The sequence below is a fragment of the Nipponia nippon genome, unplaced genomic scaffold, assembly GCF_047370975.1.
Source record: "Nipponia nippon isolate SJK-2023a ecotype South Korea unplaced genomic scaffold, ASM4737097v1 scaffold_6, whole genome shotgun sequence".
Lineage (NCBI taxonomy): Eukaryota > Metazoa > Chordata > Aves > Pelecaniformes > Threskiornithidae > Nipponia > Nipponia nippon.
In genome coordinates, this window is record NW_028262380.1 from 82,969,679 (window position 1) to 82,988,979 (window position 19,301).

General features: G+C 51.8%; 2 protein-coding genes across 5 annotated transcripts in view; both read left to right on the plus strand.

The window, feature by feature from the left end:
* LOC104015875 (methylenetetrahydrofolate dehydrogenase (NADP+ dependent) 2 like) overlaps positions 1-7,939 on the plus strand; it is a 73,891-nt gene extending 65,952 nt beyond the window's left edge. For 2 of the 3 annotated variants that reach the window (XR_015699687.1, XR_015699685.1), the window contains exons 13-15: positions 1,745-1,845; positions 2,103-2,206; positions 6,551-6,574. The gene's annotated coding sequence lies outside the window, so the exon portion shown is untranslated. Of the gene's footprint in view, positions 1-1,744; positions 1,846-2,102; positions 2,207-6,550; positions 6,642-6,744 lie in introns of those variants that run through there. The other variant, XR_015699686.1, reaches the window with a different exon arrangement.
* EREG (epiregulin) lies at positions 6,625-19,065 on the plus strand. 2 transcript variants are annotated; one of them, XM_087736590.1, is made up of 6 exons: positions 6,625-6,641; positions 8,199-8,254; positions 16,265-16,348; positions 16,793-16,916; positions 17,500-17,646; positions 18,662-19,065. In XM_087736590.1, the coding sequence occupies exons 2-6, from the start codon at positions 8,248-8,250 to the stop codon at positions 18,720-18,722; spliced, it is 423 nt and encodes a 140-aa protein (XP_087592716.1). In that variant the 5' UTR covers positions 6,625-6,641; positions 8,199-8,247; the 3' UTR covers positions 18,723-19,065. The 2 variants fall into 2 exon arrangements, with proteins under 2 accessions (XP_087592716.1, XP_087592715.1); XM_087736589.1 differs by lacking the exons at positions 6,625-6,641; positions 8,199-8,254 and adding an exon at positions 9,614-9,777.
* The last annotated feature ends 236 nt before the right edge of the window (positions 19,066-19,301 follow it).

Below are 19,301 nucleotides of genomic sequence, written 5' to 3' on the forward strand. Positions count from 1 at the left end.
CCCTACCCACGGGGGGAGAGGTAGGGGCGAGTCCCCGGCGGGTGGGCCTAGGCCTTTGCCTCCCCTGGGGCAAACTCACAGCCCCGTGCTGAGAGAGCAGAGAAACAGGCAGGGTCTGAACACATTTTGTCTTGCTTTTCAGTCAGGGAGGAATCTAGGCTGCGCTCCCAAGACGGGTCGGGGAACAAGCAGCTCTGACCAGAAAACTGGGGTCTGTCTCCTTTCCCGGTGGCTGATAGCAGCCAGACCTGCATACGTGGGAAGAAAAATCCGTGTTGCAGGCAGGTGGTTTCCACCTGTGCTGGAGCTGTCTCTGCCCTTCTCAGCCTCACCGAGGCCTGCAGTCTTTCCCCGGGGCTCCCTGTTCGTACCCGGTCTGTGGCTAAGCTGGCTAATCCATTTCTTCAGCCTGTGACTTAGGAACGGTGTCTAGGCGGGCTTGGATACCTGAGGTGATGTTCAGACCGTGGATGGGAGGAGAAGGTGACTAGAAGATGATTTCACATAGTCCTGGTCATTCCCAAACCAAACCCCAGAGGTTTCCGCATACCGTGTGACTCACGGTTGGCTCTCGGGAGCTGGTGGTACTAAATTCACCGGAGATGAGAGAACATTATGGAGTTTTATAGCAGGTAGGGCCCAGACAGGGAAAACACCGAACGGGAACATCTGGTTGAGTGTTGCGACCCCAAAGCATTCCCGATCAGCTTCTTTCCCTTCTGGCTGCATCTCCGGAGCCAGAGAGCGCAATATGAACACCCTGGCTCCGAGCTGATGCGAGCCGGAGGGAGTGCCGTGGCTTATTTTTGCTCGAGTGGTGGGGGAGCTTCGTTGGGGACCACAGTGTCCTAGTTTGAAATATGACTAGTGATGAATTGGGCACCCGTGTTTATAGGTTCCCTGGGGCAGGCTGTCTCATCACCTCTGCATGACAACAGCCAGCACAATAAAGGCCTGATCCTGACGGCCTTTTTTTTGGTGACTTCAGTAATAGTAATGATTAACAGTAATTATCAGAACAGTAATGGGAGTGTCCCATAATGCTAGTGGATGGGGGAATTCCACTAAGTGCATCTGCTCCCATGCCTAGCGCTAGTTGCCAGGCCAAACAAATACACCGCGGACCCGTGCCTCTTCCCTAGGTTTGGTTTCTGGAACATGTGCTGGCTAAGCTGGTTTCAGGTGAATTGCTGTTTACCCCATCATCCTTAATGACACATTCTTCATGTCGAGGGTGGCCCGTGCGCATGGCCGGCGTGCAGGTGACAGTTACCGCTGAGTCGCAGCCAAAACGCGGAGTCTGCGGATGGCTGAAGTCCAGGGGCAGTGCAGGGCCTGGAGCACAGGGCGAGTCACAGCTCGGTGGTGCTTCTTCCGACCCAGCAGGCCAAGCACAGGAACTCTTGAGGCTGGGAAACAGCCCGCAAGTCGGCCTTTCCTCCGCTCTTGCCCTGCTTTTATCCCCTCACCCCCTGCAGCAGCGAAAGGGGCGAAATGTGCCCGCCGAAGGGGTTGAAGCCAGCGTAGCTGAGGCCTGTGTAACCGCTCAGCTGATTGCCAAGGTTCCCAAATGGAGCAGGTGAGGGGCAGAGGGCTCTGCTGATCACGTGCGTGTGTCACATATTGTTTAGGCTTTAGCACAGCCCTTAGAGGCTGGCCCTGCTCCAGCCAAGGCAGGTCTTTCCTTCCCTCTGACAGCGGCACTCGTCTACAGAGTGTCTTCCTCTTGCCTTCCCCATGCTAGCGCCACCTGCCCAGATGGAAGATACGGGAGAGGGATGGAAGGTAGCGGTGGAGAGCCCATAGCCGGGACTGACTGCTGCGGTGAAAGCCCGACAGGAGCCGGTGAGTGCCTGCTGAGTCACACCAATCCACACAGCGGTGGTTCTTGCTGTCGTTTCACTGTCCCGAGGTGGATGTCGCTCTCGGGGCACAGCTGTCGAGCGGATGTGCCCTGTGGTCAGCTGCCAGGAACGCACTTTCACATAACTGTTTCAGTTATATTGGCTGCTGGTCAGGGGTCGAAACGCTGCACCCGTGTGTACACACGGTGAACCATCAGAGAGGGAAGTCTTCATATTTGCATGTGTTCTGTCTCTCAGCGGTTAACTCTCATCTTCCCGGAGAATGAAAAATACTGTTGAAGAGATGACTTTATGAACTCGGAAGAGGTGCCGACGGACAGAACAGCACGCAGGACTGAAGGGTAAGGGGCTGGTGTTCTTCTCCCAGCTTGTTTGCAGCCTGCTACGTGCTGTGGAGAAAACCACGCTTCTTCCACCTCGGTCCTTCTCATGTTCTTAACAAATCACTTGGAGCAAGGAGAAACAATGACTAGATAGATGGGCAGTCATATGGGAGGGACAGACGGGGTACACCTGTCTCAAAGGGGGGAAAAGGATCTTTGCACAGGAGTTAGCAGGAGTCATTCAAAGTGCTTTAAACTAGATTTGAAAGGGGAAAGGCTATGGATGTGTTAGAAAGCGCGGAAGCACCTGAGAATGGTCACGCAGGAATTCGGGCTTCTCCACCCAAAAAGGTGGCGGGGTCAATAGCCCGACTGAAGTGCGTCTACGCCAGTGCACGCAGCGTGGGCAGCAAGCAGGAGGACCTGGAAGCCTTTGTGCAGCAGGAAAACTATGATAATAGTTGCCATCACCGAAACAGGGTGGGATGGCTCGCACAACTGGAGTGCTGCAATGGACGGCTATAAACTCTTCAGAAGGGACGGGCAAGGAAGGAGAGGCGGTGGGGTAGCCCTGTACGTTAGGGAGCGTTGTGATTGTCTAGAGCTTAATGATGGGAGTGTTTATGGGTGAGAATCAGGGGGAAGGCAACAAGGCAGATGTCATGGTGGGAGTCTGTTAGAGACCACCCAACCGGAATGAAGAGGCAGTCAAAATACGCTGTAAGCAGCTGGGAGAAGTCCCACGATCACTAGCCCTTGTTGTCATGGGGGACTTCAACTTACCAGATGCCTGCTGGAAATTCAATACAGCGGAGAGGAGACAGTCTAGGAAGTTCCTGGACCGCGTGGAAGATATCTTCCCGACGCAGCCGGTGAGGGAGCCAGCTAGGGAAGGCGCCCGCTGGACCTGTTACTGGCAAACAGAGCAGGACTTGTGGGTAATATGGTTGGAGGCCGTCTTGGGCATAGCGATCACAAAATGGTAAGAGTTTTCGATTCTCAGAGAAGTAAGGAGGGGGGTCAGCAGAAGTGCTACCTTGGACTTCTGGAGGGCAGACTTTGGCCTGTTCGGGAGCCTGGTTGACAGTGTTCCTTGGGAGGCAGCCCTGACGGGCAAAGGAGACCAGGAAGGCTGGACATTCTTCAAGAAGGAAATCTTAAAGGCGCAGGAGCAGGCCGTCCCATGTGCCGAAAGACGACCTGGCGGGGGAGAAGACCGGCCTGGCTGAACAGAGGGCTTCGGCTGGAACTCGGGGGAAAAAAAGGAGAGTTTATGACCTTTGGAAGAAGGGGCAGGCAACTCAGGAGGACTGCAAGGATGTCGTGAGGTTATGCAGGGGGAAAATTAGAAGAGCCAAAGCCCAACTAGAACTTAATCTGCCTACTGCCGTAAAAGGCAATAAAAAATGACTCTGTAAATACATTAGCAACAAAAGGAGGGCTGAGGAGAATCTCCATCCTTTGTTGGATGCAGGGGGAAACATAGTGGCAAAGGATGAGGAAAAGGCTGAGGTACTTAATGCCTTCTTTCCCTCAGTCTTTAATAGACCAGTTGTTCTCCTGAGCTGGAAGACAGGGACAGGGAGCAGGATGAAGCCCCCATAATCCAAGGGGAAATGGTCAGCGACCTGCTGCACCACATAGACACACACACACAAGTCTGTGGGGCCGGGTGGGATCTACTCAAGGGCACTGAGGGAGCTGGCGGAGGTGCTCACCGAGCCACTTTTCATCATCTGTCAGCAGTCCTGGCTAACCAGGGAGGTCCCAGTGGACTGGAGGTTAACAAATGTGATGCCCATCTACAAGAAGGGCTGGAAGGAGAATCTGGGGAACTACAGGCCTGTCAGCCTGACCTTGGTGGCGGGGAAGGTTATGGAGCACATCATCCTGAGTGCCAGCACGTGGCGCGTACGGGACAACCAGGTGATCAGGCCCAGTCAGCATGGGTTTATGAAAGGCAGGTCCTGCTTGACTAACCTGATCTCCCTCACTGACAAGGTGACCCGCTTGGTGGATGAGGGAAAGGCTGTGGCTGTTGCCTCCCTAGATTTTAGTAAAGCCTTTGACACCGTTTCCCACAGCATTCTCCTGGAGAAACTGGCTGCTCACGGCTTGGACGGGCATACGCTTCGCTGGGTAAAAAACTGGCTGGATGGCCAGGCCCAAAGCGTGGTGGTGAATGGGGTTAAATCCAGTTGGCGGCCGGTCACGAGTGGTGTTCCCCAGGACTCAGTACTGGGGCCGGTCCTGTTCAACATCTTTATCAATTACCCGGACGAGGGGATCGAGCGCACCCTCAGTCAGTTTGCAGATGACACCAAGTCGGGTGGAAGCGTTGATCTGCTGGAGGGCAGGGAGGCTCTGCAGAGGGCCCTGGCCAGGCTGGGTCCATGGGCCCAGGCCACTGGGTGAGGGTCAGCAAGGCTCAGGGCCGGGTCCTGCACTTGGGGCACAACAACCCCAGGCACCGCTGCAGGCGTGGGGAGGAGCGGCTGGGAGCTGCCCGGCGGGAAAGGGCCTGGGGGTGCTGGTCGACAGCCGCCTGAACATGAGCCGGCAGTGTGCCCAGGTGGCCAAGAGGGCCAACGGCATCCTGGCTTGTATCAGGAATGGTGTGGCCAGCAGGAGCAGGGCAGGGATGGTCCCCCTGTGCTGGGCACTGGGGAGGCCGCCCCTCGAATCCCGTGTTCAGCTCTGGGCCCCTCACCCCAAGAAGGCCACGGAGGGGCTGGAGCGTGGCCAGAGCAGGGCAGCGAGGCTGGGGCAGGGGCTGGAGCCCAAGGCTGGGGAGGAGCGGCTGGGGGAGCTGGGGGGGCTCAGCCTGGAGAAGAGGAGGCTGAGGGGAGCCCTCATCGCGCTCTGCAACGGCCTGAAAGGAGGCTGGAGCCGGGGGGGGGGTCGGTCTCTTCTCCCCAGGAACAAGCGATGGGACGAGAGGGAACGGCCTCAAGCTGCGCCAGGGCAGGTTTGGGTTGGGTATTAGGAAAAATTTCTTCCCCGAAAGGGCTGTCAGGCCCTGGCCCAGGCTGCCCAGGGCAGGGGCTGAGTCCCCATCCCTGGAGGGATTTAAAAGCCGGGGAGATGTGGTGCTGAGGGACGCGGTTTAGTGGTGGGCTTGGCGGTGCTGCATTAACGGTTGGCCTTGGTGATCTCAAAGGTCTTTTCCAACCTAAAGGATTCTGTGATTCCATGATTCTGTGACTTAGTTTGATAACACCCTTTACAAGGGTACAAATAAAATGCTTGCACAGGTTCGTTTAGCAGCAAGTGAAGGTAGAAGCAATGAAAAGACTCCTCACGTGGAAAAAAAGCTACAAACCCCTTGGAGGCTAAGAAATCACTTAGCATGGAGCACTGAGCTGTAATTAGGAAAGGGAAAACACCAGCTGAGCATTATGAAGCTCTTCCTGCCAGTGAGATGTGTTGAGCCATTCAGGAGTTGCCCAGGGGAGAGTAATGAAAATGTCATACAAGCCAGAAGAATGAAGCTTTAAAAACTGCCCTGTAGGGAGCAATCCAGCATGAACCGGCAGATGATCTGTCCGCCTTTTCATCTCCATCTTCTGAGACACGTTGAGATGGATGGGAATAAGCTGTTTGGGGGGTTTTTCTTTCTTTTTTAAATTGCTAGTTAATGCTGACCCAAGAAGTTGGCTAAGAAATCGGTGAATTTGGGGGTTTGTTTTTTTTAGAACAGCACAACATCTGTGTTGTCCGGTACCTTTGACCTCACCCTGCATTTACAGGAAGAGGCATCAGTCGCTTTCAGCCTTGGCAGCAGCGTTCTGAACTCTCATAGTTTATAGGAAAGCCTGGTTGTTTAAGAACATTTGACCTAATTCCTCCCTCACATACATAGCAGACTTCACACTGACCTTTATGCGGAGTAAGTTTGGATCAAGGTTTTCCCTTATGCCATTTCCTCCAGACTATCTCATCTATGCATCCCAGTTAAATATATTCCCTTCTTGGGGCATTTGTGCTCACATGTGAGCCCCAGGCTTTTTACCACTTAAGGTTTTCATACTTGATATTGATCTCCTGTAGGTGAAATGAAAATGCTGTCAAGTGAGCTGCACTCCAATTAGCCCTCTGATCTTTTGAGAGTATTTCTTGAGGATCTCTCAAACAAAAAAATGTTTGACAAAAGAAAGATTTGTCTTACGCGCATACTGACACATGCACTCGTGCTATTTTCAAAAATGCTGACCGACTTTCCCAAGAATTTATGAAAATGCTGCTTTTTGTTACTTTGTGTGTGCGTATAGCAGTGCCAAGTGCTTTGGTGCAAGACTAGGAATGATTTTCTTCCAGTTTCAAAACTGCTTTCTAACAAAAAAGTGTCGATTTTGCAAATAGGTCCTGTTCTCGACAGTCAAAAACAATGCAGATCCGTCCCCACAACGGCAATGCGTAAAAGGGGATGCGAGTCGTACAGAAAGCAGCTCAAGTAAGTAGTATGGTCAATTGTCATGTATGGTTTTAGCTATGTAAAAACACGTACATAAAGCGTGGCAGTTCATTGCTATGAACACGTGTGTATTCTTCTACAGCAAACCACCGTGAGGAGAAGTATTTTCAAGCACAGAAAAATGTACGTTTAACCTGCGGTTTTCCCTCTATGAGTTGAAAAGGGTATGTTATTGGTAGAAAATCCTCTGTGTCATCAGTGATGGATAAACTATAATAGACAAAGCTCAGTCCGTACCCTTGAAATAATCACTGCTATGGACCTGCTGCTCTGTCCAAAAAGAAGAGCGATGAATACTTGTGACATTGAAAGAGAATTAAGCACAACATGGACTTGACTTGGGCCTATGTACTTATTAAATAGAGGTTTTCTTTAAAGATGGTGATTAAGCCATCGCAAGGTAATAAAAGCAAGTCAGTCTTTTGCACAACTTCTTAAGGTATTTCCTCATATCCTTGTTACACTTTGTAAAGAAGAAAATCCTGAGATGTCAAAGCGTTCTGGGGACTACTCGCTGGTCTGATGCCAAGTGGCATAAATCCATCATTGACTTGACTTGGGCATGCCAGTTGGCCCCAGCTGAAGCTGAGGCTGCCAGCTGACACGCACCCGTGATGCTCTGTCGCCCAGTCAGTGCTACCTCTCGGCATCGTACAGACATGTCACTCCGTCCTCGGATCTGTGGGATGCAGTGAATCTACCTTACGCTGAGCCTGTCGGCGGAGGAAGGCGCTACTCAGTGTGAATGGCCTCGTGGAAAATTGACCGTGAAGGCATGCGTCGACCTTATTCGAAGAGGCAGCCTCCACGTGGAGGAGAGGATGGTGAAAGCCGCAAGCGGGGATGCCAGATGCGGAGTCACGTACCACGAGACGAAGAACATGACAGAAAGATGAAACAAAGATGTGTGTGTGATGCTTGTTTTCCATATATTCAAATCTCAAAGAGGAAATTCCAATGAATTGCTCCAATCGTGTCAGCGTTACTTGGTATCTGGATACCGATGTAAGACTATAATTAAATGCTCTCTTTCAGAGGATAAATCATGTGGGAATTTAAGGGTGAAATTAATTATAAAGTGGAAGTTCTACAGTGATGCTGCTTTTTAAGGCATCTCTATGCCCACACACAGAACTGCGTTACTAATCATTGCAATTCCTTCCTTTACTCATTCTGAGCCCTGAAAGAGCAGACAATAAAATCCTTAATAAGGGGGATCAGGTCGAATTAAAGAAGCAACCAAAGCAGTCAGGTGGCATCAAAAAAAAGCTACTGTCTGTTAATCTTAAAGCGGTATACTGATTGTATAGGGGTAAGCCATGACTCTGACGCTAGAGGAGGGGAAAAAAGGGACTCGGAAAAGGATTCTGGCTATATCGTGTCCCCCTTACTTGTGGAGGACCAGCTTCTGAACGCTACTTTCACACTGATAAATTGTTATTACATTTATCTTGACAAGGCTCATAGCGTTTGGATAATTAACAAATGGTGCCGACATACAATTCTGTAGTAACGCATTGCTTTTTTCCATTTCAGCGTCTCCACGCTTCTGTAGAGCTAAGAAAACGCTCCCAGAATAAGGAGCATGATTTGTAAGTACCAGATCTACTCCGGCTCCCTGAATTAATGTGTTTATTGCTTGTAATTGCACTCTGAACGTGCAAGTGTAGTGTATCGTATTCTGCGGTATCTTCTACGATTAACTTTTTTGTTTCAATAACCGCTTATAAAATGGAGGAACTATGGATACTTGAGTCATCAACTATTAAGCTGCACCTCACTATCAATACTCAAATTCCTTCCACTGTGAGATAGGCTTATCAGTTCTGCAGTAAATGGGGTATCACCTTGCCTTTTTCGACGATGGAAAACGCTAAGGCAGAGGAAGAAGGTTTTGGCTTTAAAAGGAAAAGAAAGAACCACCGTTGCCGAGGAGCTTGTTTAGGTAAAACACGCTTTATGTTTCAGGCAAATGCCTGCAGTAGGGATTTGGGGGTGGGGTATCGCTCGGCTCTCTGAGGGTAGGATATTAGTGCCGAACGCGGCCTTGCCCGACCTAGCGACGGAGTGCGTGGGCTTCAACAAGCTGCTTGCAAGGAATTTTTTTAAAAAGTAGCTGTAACTCGTTGACTGCTGTCACAGTAACTGAAAGATCTGTTACTACCACGAACTGCCCGGGCTGCAAGGAGGCCAAGGGCTGGAGGGGCAACGCGGCGTAAGCACCCGCTGACCTCGAGGCCGTCGTGGCCGGTTCAGGCGCTGGGTGAGGTGTTGGCATTCCTGTGGCCTGTGCTGTAACTTAATAGACCATTTCTGCCCCTAGCGTCGAGGCTCCCTGGCAGCAGCAGGCGTGTGCCGAGGGTCGCTTCAGCAATGCCAGGAGATGGGAGATCAGGGACGGCAGCAGCTTTCCGGCCGCCCGCCCCGAGGTGTTTTCCGAACCTCGGTTTACGCGCGGGCAGCCTTCCTGGCGGCGCGGTGGCCCGGTGGCCCGTTGTGGGCAGGCAGAGCCCAGCCGGGCAGCGGCTGGCTCTGGGTCCATCGCCTCGCGCCGATAAATGGGGGGCAAGCGGGAGGCGGTGGGGCCGTGGACCCCGGGAAGTCCCGGGCATCAGTGCCTGGGCCGGGTTGCTCAGAGGGGACAGGTAGTGTTAGGACCCCACGTCCTTTTTGCCATAATGCTTGCTGAAATAAGGAAAATCAGATGTACCCCGAGAGCAGCCAAGGGCTGGAGGGGTCAGCCAGGCGCCTGCGGGGCATCGCCCCGGGGGCCGGGGAGGGCGCTGGGCGCTGGCCCCCGCCCGCCGGGGCCCGTCCCGCCCGGGGGCGGCGGGGCAGGAAGCGAGGAGGCCGGCGGCGGGCACCTGCCCCCGGCCGAGCCGGGGTTTCATCACCGGCGAGCGGCGCCCCGCCTCCCCCGCCGGCCCATAAAGGTCCGGGGCGGCGCGGCCGGCACCCACAGCGCTCCCCAGCGCCGCTCCGCCGCCGGCTGCCTCCTCTTCCTCCCTCTCCTGCTCCTCCTCCTCCTCCTCCTCCTCCTCCTCCTCTGCTCCCGGGGCCGCGAGGGCGATGGACGCCGGCTGTCTGCGGGCCCGCAGCCTGCTGCTCTTCCTCGGTGAGTGCCGCCGCCGGGGCGAGCCGCTGCCCACCCCGCTCCCACGGGGCCGGGAGGGGGCCGGGCGCGGAGTTGCGGGGCTGGGGCGTAAAGCTCGGCTTGCCTTCGGGTGAAGCCGGCGCGTTTCTTCTGCGAGATGAAGGCAGGGGCAGGGATGGGTGTACCTGTGGGAGCTGAGGAGCAGAGCACGACGCAGGTCTTGCTCTGCAGTTACGGGACGTTTTGTTGCTCGCGCGATGCCCGGGTGGGCCCTGCGACGGGATGAAGGTGAATGTTCATTCTCCTTCTCCCCAACTCTGCTCGCAGCACAGTCTGCTCAAGGCATAGAATCATTTAGGTTGAGAAGGACCTTTAAGATCATCGAGTCCAACCGTAAACCTGACACTGCCAAGTCCACCGCTAAACCATGTCCCTAAAAAAAGGCAATGCGATCTGTTCTCTTTCACCTTCTCCTGCGTTGTTTACAGCCTGGTCCTGCTGCCTTCACCCAGGCCATGCTCTGGGTGAGCTCAGCAGGTGGATCTCCACAGCAGCGGAGACTTCCTTATAGTAACAAAACAGGTTGTGGCTTCCCTCTGCTTGACACTTCTCCACCTCTTGGCTGGGAGCGTGTTACTCTATTGCATGACATAAGCTACTTGAAAGTCCAAAGCGAACACGTGTATCCTTACAGCATCGAGAGTCCCGGAGCCTGGGTGTGCTGCGAAGCAGCCGCTGATCCTTGCCCCACACCTCCGCTGGGCGCTGGCAGTGACAGGCGGTGACTGCCGAGAGCTGACTTGAACTGCGTGGGCAGCAAACGTCTGAGGCAGGAGCGAGACCTGGCCCACTCGCACGCTGCTTTAATGGCAAAGCATATTCTCACGCTCGTAATGTCGGGCTCGGGGTCTTGGCCGATGGGGAAGCTCGGTTCCTGAGAATTCTCTTTTGGGGCAGATATTCCCTCATCTGCTAAGCCCACTGCAGCATGAGGTTCTGTCCTTGGTTAGGTATTTCCATATCTTGGTTAGGTATATCCATCAGAGCTTATGGCTCAGCGGCTGCACAGCACCTTACTTGCCAGGACAGCAGGCTAAACATCTTGTAGCCTGTGACTCAGCCGTGCTTTGCACAAAGCTGCTGCTGGAAAGAACTGATACGGATTTCTATACGGATTTATTTATTTCTGGGGCAGGCACAAAATCTAATAGTAAGGGATAGGTTAGTCATAGCTAGGTGGCATCATAACAAGCGGTAGGAGCACTTTACTGCCTTTCCTCCCCAGGTCAGTAGTGTAGGCACAACTCCGTGGCACTGGCAGAGGCTGGGAAGACTGTCTGCAGCTGGCATTATGCAGACTGTTAAGAGATTCCCTGTGGAACGGCTGAAGCCTAACTGAAGTGATAGCGTTAGCTTCAGATCTCGGCTCTTGTGGGCTCGGTGACTGCGCAGCAGAAGGGCGGCGGTCGGAGAGAGCCGCCGCTCACCCCTGCGGAGCCACGGTGCTGCGCCAGCCACGCGGCGATGTGACGGTGATGGAGCCAAGCCCCAGGCACCGCATCTGCCGTGAGTTACTGCAGGAGGCTTGGCACCGGTCTCCTTGCAGTCGCTGTAATGCCCGCTCAGTGGGGAAGGCAGGCCTTGCATCTCCAGATTCACCAGACAGTTCCAGGAGCTGCTGACCTCCTGTTTTCCTGCATCTCGTTTGTCTGACCATCAGCAAGTTGGCTGAACATAAAGGTCGCCGACTCTGGAGATGTGGAAGATGTCAGCGGCTTATGTGTCTGCCTGGAAGCAATAACAGATTTCTGCTTCTTCTGGGGTGTAGGGACCTCTGCCCCCGCGTGTGCGGTGGAAGCAGAGCGGCCCAGGCACAGGGGTAGCGTGTGAATAACATCACTGGTGTGTAGGTCTCCACAGGGCTGGAAGCAGCACTGAGATGGCTGGGTGCACAGAATACGTAATTATCTGCGTTATCTCTGCTTAAGGGCAAGTCCTGGCACAGTGTTGAAGATGATCGTGTGGGCCTGTAGCAATTTTGGAGCGATTGTCTTCCCGTACGGGCTGGCGTTTCCAGGGCTGCCCGAGAGCTGCTCTGGCCTGGCCCTGGCCATCCATGACTTGGCGTCGGCAGTTCTGAAGTCACGGGTACAAAACGTGAGATGGGGAAACCTGGACACTACTTCCCAGAAACGTGTATAGGTGCTTCTGTGCGGTTGCCCTCAGGGTAATTTATTTGGGCCTCTCTCTCTTTCAGTACCATCACATCGGGTACCTCTGTTTAGAGAATAAGCCACATGTACGTAGGCCACAGCGGGGTGAGGGGTGGAAAGGGCTGATAGCATCTCCTTCCGCATGGGTGAGAAGAGCAACCTGTACATCTTGTATGTCTCATCTCGGGAAGAGGAGCGTTGGGCACCTGCCTCGATGGGCACGGTCAGGCAACTAGGCACCGGGTACGTCCTGCCCAAAACAGCAAGCAGCCGCCAGATGGTGTATCCTGAGTGCAAGGGTGCGGAGGTGCGCTCTGTCTGAGGTGGCTAAAATTATCCCAAATGACCGCTTCCCCTTTCCCAGGAAAAATGCTCAGCCTACGTGGATAGATAACCTGAACTCTAGAGATGCTGTGGTTGATGGGAGCAAGGGATGTAGTTGCACAGCCAAATCTTGAATAAGAGTGAGCTGTTGGCAAGGTCTTCCTGGCTAGCTCCACATTTCTGTGATCCTCATCTAAAACACAGCCACCCACCTAGCCTTTATCGCCAGCGGTGCTTGCATTGTCCGAGATGGCCTGCAAACTTCTGTGGCTAGCTGGGGAGGTTAGCAGCGGAGAGATGCGGAAGGCGATGCACTAGAGTTAAATGGTGGCAGTGGCGATGCTCACAAAGCCCTCTACACAAAGAAGGCCTTAAATGGTCAGACACGCTCTGGGTGTCCAGAATCAGCTGACGGGGGTCCACCTTGATCTGTCTCTAGCGTTAAAATGGGCTGAGATGGCCCAGGTGCCTGTCACCTGGCCACCTCTGCGCTTGGCATTGCTTTGAAAGTGCAGCCCGCTTGAAAAGTGCAGGTGCTACCGCTGTGGCAGAGAGACCACAGAGGTGCCAAATGTCAAGGAGCATCATGGGCTCTTCTTCAGATGAACTAGTGCAAGACTAGTGATCTTGGTGACAGGCAGAGCCAACTCAAATGATGACTGACCTCTCAGAAACCTGACCATTCCCCTTTAAAACGGGTGTAAATCTTGCAGAGACTAGTTCTCAGTTGCCTGTATCCTGTGCGTGCATCCTTCATCCTTAGCAGTCATCCTGTAACTGGCAACTATAGCTGGCTGTCAGCGGATGAACTGATAATTAGCCCTTGCGTGTCATCTCTGATGAAGGCTGCAGGAAGCGAAGGCAGCCAGTCTCTGTCCCTCGTTTTCCTTTCATCCTTCGTGGAAGGACGGGTAAGCAGCGGCACTACTCCCGTTCCAGTAACAGCCGCTGCTGTCGGTGTTAACCTTGCAGGAATACCTGCAACGCCAGACGGGACTGCGCGCGCATGCTAATGATGTAGCAATAAGCGTAGCGCTCGCATTCCTGCCAGGCACACGTGAACGTCCACCATCTCATTACTGTTATCTTGTACCCTGTAGGATATTTGCTTAGCGAACGGCGAAGGAATAAAAATGTAACTACCTCTCCCAGGTCCTGTGTTTGGCATAGATCATCTGATAATTATTCTGGGAAAGGCTCTCCTTTGCCATTGCGGCGTGTGGATCCCTTATCCTCCCGCAGCATCCCCCTCCCATTGATGTCAGAGAAGAAATATGTGCATGGGGGAAAGGGCAAAATGTAACAGTGCAGGGCAGGAAGAACTTTGCCCCAACACAGAAAATAGTGCTGGGTGTCAGCAAATATCCACGCCTGCACTCCAGCCTTTCCGGCCTGTGTGTCTGCAGTCAGACGGAGGAGGCTATCGGTTGTTGTACGTGGCAAGGCTTTGTGCGGTGTTGGAGGAGGAGGTTATTTTTAATTTGTCCCTCACAGGTGTCTGAGTTTTGGCCTTTCCTCTAGCTGGAAAGCGGTGCCTCCTGGAGCGAAGAGAAGAGCTGACCCGTCTCTTTCATGTACCTCGGTTTGAGTTTCTCAAATGAAAAAAGCCAGGTTCTGGTGACACGTGAACTGAGAACTTTAGGTTAAAAAGCAACTGCTCAGATTACGTTCAGGCAAAGGAAGTATGCAAGCTGAAACAGAAATACATAGGCTAAAAGAGATCGTCAGCTGGCTTAATTCATCTACTTAAATTAAGTACAATAGAAGAGAGTACTACAGGTACATGTACCTCTAGCACATTCATTACTGTCAGGTGGCCCCCAGACCAAATCTTGCCATAGCGCGTTGCACAGAGATGACAGCAGCAGTACGTGGGGAACGGGAGGGAGCCTCGGGCCGCTGACTCTCACTGCTCTCAGGATTTCAGCATCCCTTCTTGCAGTGATGTGGTGCATTCTTCGTGGGACAGAGCTGTCCTGTGCCACGGCTGCTCCCTGCCAAGGGAGCAGCTTAATCCACGGGGCGCTCCTGAAATGTCCCTCTAGTTCCTGGGAAGAAGGACTGACTCGGTAAATCTTCTTTTCCCAGCATCAGTTGGGACTCCGCGTCCCTGGCTGAAGCTCAAAGCCTGCCCTTCTCGCAGTAACTGAGCTGCCACCATCTGTCAGCTGGTGGCCTCATCCTTCAAACACTTTAACTTTCTGTCGTGACGACTCGCGTCGGCCGTACGGAAGTGTTAAATTGCTTCTCCTGATGAAACCTATACTGAGCACGGTGCTGTTCAAAAAAAACAGAAAAAAAGAAAAAAAGAAAAAAAAAGAAAAATCCCACCCTGAAAGTAAACTTGCTGGTCCTGCCCGATCGGAGGGAAAGGCAGGTCCTGCTGAGTCATGCTAGCAGGTGCAGGTGTCTCCAGCTTAGTTTCCTGTACAAGTCAGGATGCCGGCATCATTGGTCTGCTACCGCGGCTCTCGCTTTGGCAGACCGAGTCTTTGTCCTTTCTTCTAAAGCTTGGTGGAAACCTGGCTTATTAGCCTTGCGAGGAATGCGGTGGAGAGGGAGGTAAGAAGAAGGAGTGGTGGTTTTCAAGAAACACGAACACGCAACCCCCCCCCGTCCCTCTAAGATGGATACCCCTGCTGTTCTTGCATCTAGCTGGAATAAAGCTTAAAGGAAGCCTACTAGTCACCCAGAAATAGATGCGCTGCAGGAAGTCCATAAATTACGACTAGATTTAACTCCGAGATGTAATGAAACTTTCTAATAACTAGAGTGGAATTAGAGTGATCAGGAAATTATGAAGGTACACTCCCTCCATTAGACATGCATGACCTGACAAGTTAATAGAGGCAAACAGCCCAAAGACACAAATTACAGACTTGTGTGGAATGGGGCTGATGACTGAGCAGTTCATGAGCAGGTTAGTTTGTGACCACAGCAGGAGTATTGGCCAAGTGGATTTCATGGCCAGCTGGGGCAAATGTTGACTGTTCCTCACGGGCTAGCCATGAAGCTACAAGCACTTGTGCCGGCCTTCACATCCTGTTTGGAAATGTTCGTTCATCTAGTACAATACCTGCAAGCTGTGCCTGTGCAGCACTGTACAGCCCGAAAGATGCCAAAATGCTTTATAAGCTGAATCTCTGAGAGGAGGGAAGGAGGGCCCTTGCTCCCCAAGGAAACACAGCCACCCTTCTGGTAGCCGAACTGCTCAGCCTGCGTGGTGGAGTCTCCTGTTTTGTCAGGTCCCCACATCAAACCTGCGGAGCTGCAGTTTCCTTTAGTGGGGCTGGTCAAGGAAGGGCAGAAATGTACCCGTTTTCTTCTGGGGTTCTGCTGAGATGAGTAACACTGGCCCAGGATCCGTAAAGTGGTCAGCAACCTCTCCAACCCGGTGACCAGATGGAGAGGGTTCGGTATCTCGCGTTCGCTGTCTTTGCAAGTGGGCTTTTAGCTGAAAAACTCCACCGCCGGAGTGAGTATGAGTGCAGGAACTGTCCAGCATTCCAGGCTGGTTATAGCAAGCAGGCGGCTGGGGAAGCTCTTTGCTGCTCAAGAGCAGCTTTTGCGCTAAGCGTACCTGGAGGAGCAGTGTGTGGCCTGTGAAGGCAGTGGTGGGGCGCTGAGCCTGGCTCTAATTTCTGCCTCTCCTGTGTAACCTCTCCAAGCCTGTTCCTGCCCGGTTTCACTCCGAGTGCGGGTGAGAGGCGGTCACGGACACCGAGTTTCTGTTTAATCTCTGTTCTACGTTACAAGTTTGTACTTCGGAGATGTTTCTTTGGGCTGCCTTACATAATATAGGCAGCAGATCTCTCGGACATGTATATTTTTCAGCTTACAGCGCTGGATTTTTCCTACTAAGATAAAAAGCTTCTGCTGTTCTTGTATTAACTTAATGAGTGCATCAGCTGAAATACTTAACTGTACTTGAAAAGCACCTAGTTCTGACTCTTCTTTTTATTCTCTTATAGGTTACCTATTGCAGGCAGCCCTGGGCACAACAGTGATCCCGTTATGTGAGCCTGGTGAAATGGAGAACTGCACGACGGCGCTAAGTAAGTGTACTGCACAGCTCTCTGTAAATAACACGTCTGTGGTTCCCATCTTCCTTGGGCTGGCAGCCTCACGGAGGTGCCCTTGGAAATCATTTTTCGGTTGAGCAACATTGCCAACGTCCTGCAAAGCGTTGTTGAACAAGAACCATTTTTTAGCCTGCATTTCCTTTAGTATTGTTTCTTCAGCAGAAGCGCTCTGTCTGAGGTGAGAACTCTGCTGTAAAAGCAGAAAGAGCTTATGCGGAACTCCCGAAGGAAAAGTCAGTATAGCTCTGGCCTGGGAAAATCCTCTCCCTGTTCAGAAGGTTCACCTGCTTTAATGCCTGCTGCATGGGAGGTTTCTTGGTAGCGAGAATATTAGTCGTACTTCTAAAGCTTGTATGCTGTTTGGGAAATACAAAGGGAATATAAGGTTGATGAGATGCTAACAAAATCTCCTTGCAGTCCAGACAGAGAACAGTCCACGTGTGGCTCAAGTTGGGATAACTAGATGCAAGCCTGAAATGAAAGACTACTGCTTCCATGGACAGTGCGTGTACATAGTGGACTTGGATGAGCACTATTGCAGGTACGGACAGGGCGCGATGCGTCCCGCAGACCTCCCTGAGGTGGGCTTTGAGACGAACTGTACGTGGCCTTTGGTCTCGCTGCTGTCGACGCTTAGCTGGAACACCAGTCCAGCGAAGTATTTAAATGCTCGTGAGAACTTAAAGAGGAGCAGGATATCTCTAATACATCTCAGCTGCATTTAAGCAAGTGTTAAGCACGTGTGCTGGCTCCCGTGATACCTGGGTGAGAGTCTTGGGCACCTGAAATTAGTCACCAACCCAACTTAAACTTGGGACATTCCTTCTGATATGCTTCCCTGTTCATCTGTGTTTACAGTCACGTGAGATCCAGACTTCAGGCAAAGCAGCAAGGTCTCTGCTTTGATCCAGCCTACAAAATAAAGACCCTCTAGGCATTTTTAAGGGTATTCCTCGTTTACTTGAAAAATTTGCAACCGTTTCTAGGGCCGCATGGGCTTGAGTTACATCAGTTCCAATTGCTTGCCCCTGAGGAAACAGCAGACCGGCAGTGTAGCACGCTTTGTGGACTGCTAAAGTGTAACCCCACGGTGACGTCTCTAATTCTGCGTCTCTCACCCTCAGGTGTGACGTCGGCTTCTCTGGTGTCCGATGTGTGCATTCAGAACTTGTCAGACAACCTCTCAGTAAGGAGTATGTGGCACTGACAGTGATCGTAGTTCTGCTTTTCCTCGTCGCCGTCTCTATTGCCAGCTGCTACATCTGCAGAAGGTAAGAAAGGTTTTCTTTGTGGCTCAGGAAGGCAAGTCAGCTGTGTGTGTAGTAAGATGTCAGCTGAGTACCCCCAGGTAGACCCGGGTACCTACGCTCGCTTGACTGCATGGAGATGGTTTGATATACAGACCTGCCAGCCTGCACTTAGTGAGGCGTCAGAAAAGGAAGTATGCTGACTGCGTAGCATAACCCAAATTGCAGGCTAGGCAACAGTACCTTCAGATGCTTTTTAACCCTGACGGAGGACTGTGTAGGTTAGTTCACGTCTGTCTTAGAGGGCATGTTGAAGTAAAGGAGAGAGCAAACAGGGAACAGGAAAATTCTAGTTCCGTTTCTTGGTAATGCCATTTCCCGAGTCATCAGGAACTGGAGAGCAACGGGATTAGTACTAGCTAATTTGTTTATCTGCCACGTTATTGTGGTGTCTGTGATATCATGAGCGTTGCCTTATCAGCTTTACCGTGGAGGACAGTAGTCTTCTCCATTAACAGACCCGCAAGCAGCAGGAATAGTTCTTCAGGCTAATAACTAATCATAAGGAGCTGTCAGAGAGCCAAGAAGGTGGAACAACTCCCAGAGGCAGAGCGCAGCCTCAGACATCTGATAGCCAGATGGTAACCACTGTAATTCCTCTTGCCTACCTGAAGACCCGATGGCGCGTCATCTCAAACAGAAGATGGCCTAGTTGGTTAGGGTATCCAGCCCTATTGCAGGGAAGGATCCAGCAGGATTTCTCAAAGACAAACCTAGTACCAGCAGCAAGACTTTAATGCAGATGTGAAATCTTCAGTCAAGAGTTGAGAAATGAGACGCTGCGTGCAAGTTATCTCAGACCTGGAAGTGAGCACAGACAGAGCCTAGCTGCTAGAGGTCTAAAACAAACGTGAGGAGGTCATACAGCATTTTTTCTTTTTCCTTCACCCCCCCCCCCCCGCCCCTTCCCTTCGCTCCCCAAACAGCCATTTGGAACTACGGGCTTTCCAGAACTCACTCTTCACTTCTCTGCTTCCAGGTACCGAAGCAAGAAGAGACAAACGAACGCCAGAGCGTACAAGGAAGTTGGTGCCCTGTAGAAGAAACGGTGGCTTCCTACAGTGTTCTGTTCACCTGGATGGACTCGGTGGCTTTCCATCTATTTAAATGTTATTTTTTATTAACGATATTTACAATATTTATATCCTTGTAAAAATTTCAATTGTTTGGTGATCCAATCAGTATAGGTCAAGCATTTTATTTTCAGTGTTTTATTTTTTTATTAAATAATATTTCCTAACGAGAACCCTACCTAAGTGGTTCTGTGGGATAGAGATATATTTTTATAAAAACTCATCTTCTTACTCTGAAGAGTAATTTTATATTTATTCTTGTGAATATGCTGAAAACAATTCTACTGCTTGAAATAAAAGTTCTAGACAAAGTCAAAATGTCTGTGTGGTTTGATTGAAGTGAAACTTGGCATGGCGTGGCTGAGCAGGGTGTTTGAAGCCCCAGCAGCTACTTTTGGAGGGAGAAACCATCGTATCGCTAATAATATGTATAAACGCACCTCAGTTCCGATGAACGTAGCTGTTAGCTGGCGTAATTGGAGGAAGACTTAAAGGAAGAAAGAGCGCGGCTCCTAGCACAGCCTGTCCAACGTGCACTGCGTGACA

Coding starts and splice junctions, on each gene's coding strand:
- EREG (XM_087736589.1), top strand. CDS start 9,732: ATGGACGCCGGCTGTCTGCGGGCCCGCAGCCTGCTGCTCTTCCTCG. Junction 9,778..16,264: donor CAGCCTGCTGCTCTTCCTCG/GTGAGTGCCGCC, acceptor ATTCTCTTATAG/GTTACCTATTGCAGGCAGCC. Junction 16,917..17,499: donor TTGGATGAGCACTATTGCAG/GTACGGACAGGG, acceptor TCTCACCCTCAG/GTGTGACGTCGGCTTCTCTG.